The sequence below is a fragment of the Mus caroli genome, chromosome 9 (genome assembly GCF_900094665.2).
Source record: "Mus caroli chromosome 9, CAROLI_EIJ_v1.1, whole genome shotgun sequence".
Taxonomy (NCBI): domain Eukaryota; kingdom Metazoa; phylum Chordata; class Mammalia; order Rodentia; family Muridae; genus Mus; species Mus caroli.
The window spans coordinates 91,102,808-91,109,102 of record NC_034578.1 but is presented as its reverse complement, the minus strand read 5'-3'; the positions used below and the strand labels follow the sequence as shown (position 1 = coordinate 91,109,102).

Genomic DNA, 6,295 nt, shown 5'->3' with positions numbered 1-6,295 from the left:
TACACAACTTTTGCGACTATGCTTCAAAGAAATAGGTGCCGGTAGCCAGAAGTCTCGGAGGGAAAAAGGCACTTGCTGAGCAAACCTGCCAACCTCATTTCGATCCCCAGATCCCACCAACTCCTTCAAACTGTCCCCATAGTTGCTAGGGCGTGCCTGCACTGCACAGTAACAATAAACAAATGCTCGTTTTAGAACAGCGTCTATATTATGATCCATCCCACCCCCCGCCCCCCAGTCTATGCAGGTACCGTGCTCCGACGTCCTAAACAGTTTTTATCCTATTTCCCTGTTTTTTTCTCAACTCTGAAGTCACTGCTCACCGTTTTTAACGGGAGCAGATTGCAAATTTGCCTTGCCATCATGGTCTGTGCCCCCTGGGGGACCGTGCGGCAAACAAAGTGTCTCGACGCTCTGCCTTATCAGCTGAGGTGAGACGCTCGGCTCACGTGGCTACTGCAGCAGTTGCTGTAAAAGAGCAGCTTCCTTTTCCCCCTCAGGAAGTAGAACCCACTCGCATCTAACGCCGGTTGGCTCTGGGAGGAAAATGACTGAATTATCAGTTGGCCTTGAAAGTCGGGTCAAGGAGAGTCCCTAAATTCCGCAGGCGCGTGACGTGACTGGGCGCCGCAATTCACCGGAAGGCGAGCGGGGTGGGCGGGGCGCGTAAAAGCGCCTCGACGCGGAAGTCACGCGGCNCCGGCGCCGCGGAGGTCTCNGTCTCGGCGTTCGGCTATTCGGCCTGGCAGCCTTTCTGGCGCGCTCGGCTGCTAATCTGTTCTCTCGGTGCTCGACTCACCCGCGCTGCTGCCTCCGCTGAAGGAGGAGCAAAGCTCAAGATGGCCGACAAAACGCCAGGCGGATCTCAGAAGGCCAGTTCAAAGGTAGTTTCTTAGNGATCTCCGCCAGTCAGGGGGGTCTCTCACCGTGGTCGAGGGCCTACAGAAGCCTCTGGCCTTCGAGGGTTCACTGGGGCGAGGGGCTGAGGCCTGTTGGCCACAGTGGGCCTGGCACCTCTGCACCAAGGTGCGCAGGTTGAGAGGCCCGAGCGCGCGTCCGTCCCGACTGGAATTCAGCCCCACANCAGCGTGCCTGCTGGCAAGCGGGGCTGGTCACCTCGTTCGGCTTTGGGGGTCAGAGCAGTGGTTCCGAGGTGGTCCGGCGTCCTTGTGTCACCCCTTGCTGCTCTCGGAGGCCGCGGGCTAGAGGCTGGGAGAGGCGGGAAGGTTCCCGGTCTTAGATGCCTGTTTCTTACCCCCTCATCCTCCCTTCTTTACTTTGGCTCTCACTCGCTCCTGGCCTTACACGGTTTCTCTCCTTACCGTCCAGGANATTAGGCTGGACGGGTTGCAAGGGTGTGGGAGAGGCCCGCCAGTGGAGGGCCTGGGGTTGGGACGTGCGGAGGGAGCCGCTCTCAGAGCCTCAGGGTTAGAGCCACACTTCCCATGTGATTTTCCTCCCACTTCCCGGGAAGTGAAAAGTGAACAACATCCCTCTTGAGGGCCGCAGACTCAGGGTCTCAAGCAGTATGTGGGGTTTCCATTGGAAAGGAAAACTACGCTAGACGTGGAAATTGCCCAAATGCCCTTACATGTGAGTTTATAGGGAGCCCTGTGCATTGCTTGGGAAACCGTTGAACTGTAATTAAGCGTTAGTAAGGCTGGGTTAACAATTGGTGTTAGTTGCCATTTTGACCAGCGTGTTTAATCCCATTTATTTACTTATCTATTTTGGATTATTTTGCTTGGAGATTCTCGTCCCCATCTCGGTATTAAAGATGCCTAAGTCCTGCCATAAACCAGTGGCGAGGCTTGAGATGCAGAGATAAGGAGTTGGATAACACTTACAGAGGCTAGGAACGTTACTCGGATGATTATCTGTTTGCATTTGCTGTTTGGTTTGAGAAACAAACCAAACTTGCTCTCTTTCTAATAAGGCTGACGTTTATTTATTTGTTAATTTTTAAATTTTTGCCATTTTGCTGAACGATTGCCCCAGATTTACTTATTAGCAAGTAGTAATGGTCTTACTAGACATTCTTCAGAACTATGGGAGGGCCCAGTTTTGGTTGTCCTTACACCAACCCTTTACTGTAAGTCAGCTTCCTTTTTCTCCAGTAGTTTTTCCCCTACTTCCCTTTCTGGGGGAGCAGGTGAATGAAGGGGTACCTCATGCTGCCACTCCTCCTTTCAGACCCATGACTAGAACAGGTACCCACATCTATAATTACAATTTGTTTTGTTTTTCTTCTCTGAGCATTAAGTATTTCCTGCATGAGGCCTGGGTAGATTGAAAGCTTTTCAAAGTATGTGTTCAGACNTTTTTCTAAGGGAATACTTCTCAGGACTCTGAATGTGTAGTTTTTAAGTATTAAGTAACTTGTTGGATTTTTTTCTTTTCATTCACACTTTTGTCAGTTTATAGTCCTTTAGATGTCACCAAAGGGTTCCTTACTCGTGTCTGTAAAGGGAATATTTATACTCGAGTTTTGCCAGGATTTTTCCATGTAATGGAAAGTGTTGTAATGGAATGGCAAGGTTATAGGTTTTGAAAACAAATACGATGCCTAATCTCTTCAGCCTCAGGTTTTCTCATCTTATTACAGGAAAAAGTCTTTTATAGGGCTGATGGAAAGATGGAGTTACTGTAAATGTTTGTAAATCTTCAGTTTCTTAAGTCTATATATATATCATCCACCCATCCCGTAGCCCAGGCTGGCTTGAACTTTAACCTTCAGCATCCTGCTCCTCCTTCCTTGCATTTCCCAGAGTTGGGATTACAGGCGTGTGACAACCGCTTCCAGCTCCCCCCCTTTTTTTTTGGATTTTTCGAGACAGGATTTTTCTGTGCAGTCCTGGCTGTCCTGGAACTCACTTTGTAGACCAGGCTGGCCTNGAACTCAGAAATCTGCCTGCCTCTGCCTCCCGAGTGCTGGGACTAAAGGCGTGCGCCACCACTGCCCGGCCCAGCTCCCTTTTTTTAAGGAACTAGAAAGCACTGATTTGGATTGATTTCCATCAATATGGGTAGAGGTGTTTATTGGTCATTTCTACACATTGAAAGAATATTTGTACAAAATATAGGGTTTTTGCCATTGACCATGATGAAGTCTCTATCTTTTACAAAAGTGTGCATGTCTGTGTGCACCCTCATGCTGCAGTGTAGATGTGACAGAGGACAATGCTAGGTTCTAAGGATCAAATTCAGGCCTTCAGGCTGTGTGGCCTATGTCTGCATTCTCTGAGTCATGCTCATGGCCCCATTAGTGTTTCTTAATTACAAAATACATAAACCACTAGTTATTTTTAGCTTTAAAATTAACTTCATGATGTACACAGTGTATGTAGTTCTTGCTAAGGGGACTTGATGGGGGGTTGCCCTTCCACAGTCCCTTTTATTTTATGTAATTGTTCTATACTTTTCATTTTTAATATCTCCCGGTAGACACTGAGCACATATTTTAGAAATAAAATTTCCTAAGCAAAGTATTTCATGGCTTCAGGAGGGGGTTTGGAGCCATATTGTAGCTTTGTTACAGAGCAGAAAGACAGAATGTATGGTTGTTAACCTGAGATATTGCTAAATATAAAAAACCAAGTTTACCAAAAATGTGTTATTTTGCCAGGCAGTGGAGGCCCATGCCTTTAATCCCAGCACTTGGGGGACAGAGGGAGAGGCAGAGGCAGAGGCAGAGGCAGAGGCAGAGGCAGAGGCAGAGGCAGGTGGATATCTCAGTTCCAGGACAGCCAGGCCTACTACACACAAAGAAACCCATCTTGAAAAACAAACAAACAAAAAAGAAAAAATATTGTTATTTTAACCTTTGTTTGCATGTTCATAAGAGTGAGGATTAGAAGACAATGATTATATTTCACTGTGTGGCAGTGGCAGTACTGTGTCCTTTTAAACATACTGTATTTTATTTATTGCGTGTGATTGTATGTAGACCTACCTGGCTGGAGGCTGGAGGACCGGCCGCTTGACGGAGTTGGGTTCCTTTCCTCTATCATTTGGGCCCTGGAGATAATCCTTTGTCAAGGATTACCAGGCTTCGTTGGCAGCAAGCACCTTTACCTGGTAACCCGCTCTGCCTGCTCCAGTACCTTTTTTCTTTTTTTAAATCATCTCTTGTGTAACACTTTTTGAGGCGATGTGAACAGACATCTATCTGCTTACTCTAGGTAGGAACTGACAGGAAGATACCAGCAAAGTNTAGCTTGGTGACCCAGTGTGTTTTTGTGGGTTTACTTACAGGAGTGTGGTTTTTCCAGGTAACTCAGCTTTTCTGAGAGTCTTCTGGGTAGCTTAGCTGGTCTGCTTCAGGTGGCTTGGCTAAGCCGAGAGTATCTCTTAGCACTCCTCACATTCCCTTGTAGGGTATCTGGTTAGTTTCAGGGACTTCCTGCAGCTTTTGNATTGTTATTTTCTAAGTGTCTCTGCAGGATGGAATGTTCACCTCCATATTCTGTGTCTTAAGATCTACTCTCCCTGCTGNGCGGTGGTGGTGCACACCTTTAATCCCAGCATTTGGGAAGCAGAGGCAGGCGGATTTCTGAGTTTGGGGCCACTGGTCTACAGAGTGAGTTCCAGGACAGCCAGGGCTATACAGAGAAACCCTGTCTCAAAAAACAAAAANCAAACAAACAAAAAAAACCCAACCAACCAAAAACCCCAAAACCAAAAAAACCCAAAAAACCAAACAAAACCCTAAAACCAAAAACCAAAAGAAAACCAAAAGATCTGCTCTGCAACATGGATGCTTAGCTGCACAGCACCATCAAAATTGTCTTATAGAGGTAAATGAATGAAACAGGAATTACTGAATCTTTGAGCATGTAGTTCTGAATTGACAGACTGAGTACTAGTAAAAAAAAAAAAAGTAATGCTTAAAAAATAGTAAAATTAGGATCTATTCATGGCTTGAAATTCCTATTTATTTCCAATATCTCTGTGTGTGTAATGTGGAGATTTAAGTGTGAAAAATAGTTTGCCAGCTTGAAACTGTACCTTTAGTATGCTATGATTGCAACTTTTTAGTGGTTGGCTGTGTTTTGAGTGTAAGTATGGTACCACCTCTCCCATTTCTGAGAGATAGGCTCTTACTATGTAGCCTAGGCTATCTGTGAACTCACTGTGTAGCCTAAACTGGCCTTGGACTCTATTCAGAGTACTAGGATTATAGACCTGGACATCATGTCCAGCTTAAACCCCCCCCCTTTCCTTCTTTCCTTTCTTTGCTCCTTCCCTTCCATTTTTCTTAGACATGGTCTAATGGGCTAGCCTCAAACTCTCTATGTAGCTTTGGCTTTATCTGCTGTCTGTCCCCCTGAGAGATAGTCTTGATGATGAGATTACAAGTGTCTTGGTGTCAGAAAAGATTTACCTATGAGGAAACAGGCAGAGGATCTGGTGGCTTTTATTTGTAAGTCCTAGAAATGAAAACAAAAAGAAGTCCTAGAAAAAGCCATTTGGTTATGACACATAGATTAAGGAGATGCTGTCCTTTTAATCTGCTCTCTTCCAAGCTGCTGCTTCTGAGCAAGCCTTAGTTATCTTGGCAGTCTGCTTGTGACTTGCAGAGATTTCCCTTTGGGATTTTGTGCTGTTAAATAAAGTTGTATTAGGGGCTGGTGAGATGGCTCAGCAGTTAAGANCACTGATTGCTCTTCTGAAGGTCCTGAGTTCAAATCCCAGCAACCACATGGTGGCTCACAACCATCTGTAATGAGATCTGATGCCCTCTTGTGAGTGTGTGTCTGAGACAGCTACAGTGTACTTACATATAATAAATAAATAAATAAATAAATAAATAAATAAAAAAGCAAGCACTGGCTGCTTTTCCAGAGGACCTGAGTTCAAGTCCCAGCACTCACATGGCAGCTTGCAACCTTTAAAAAAAAAAAAGTTGTATTACACATATAAATAATTCTGGATAATTTTAATGTGGTTTTAATACTGAATTTCCTGTCTAGGAATGAGTCTTCAAGAAGTGATTTGAATGAATGATTTTTATAAAGTTTGTGTATTTTTTCTTCCAAAAAAATTTCAAAGTTAGTTTCTAGATATTTCTATTTTTGTTATTGTTATGATATTATTACTGTTATTTAGGGTTAATACTAATGTATTGGAAAGTGATGTTTTTCCGTTACCCTGTTGGCTGAATTCATCTTTTGTAAAAGTAGGTATTTGCTATTTTGAATTTTCTAATTTCCAGATGAGATTTCTAACCTATGGATTCTAAGGTATGTTTCACAGAGTTTAGATGGTAACTCTCCCAAGTTTAGACGTCCCCCCG

The 6,295-nt window shown here is 44.6% G+C and overlaps 1 protein-coding gene across 1 annotated transcript in view; it reads left to right on the top strand.

Moving 5' to 3' along the window:
• Window positions 1-758: 758 nt before the first annotated feature.
• Window positions 759-6,295, top strand: part of U2surp (U2 snRNP associated SURP domain containing) — a 47,034-nt gene continuing 41,497 nt past the window's right edge. Inside the window, exon 1 of the mRNA XM_021173225.2 lies at window positions 759-884. Within this exon, the coding sequence (XP_021028884.1) occupies window positions 840-884 (45 nt within the window). The 5' untranslated portion in view covers window positions 759-839. The remainder of the gene's footprint in view (window positions 885-6,295) is intronic.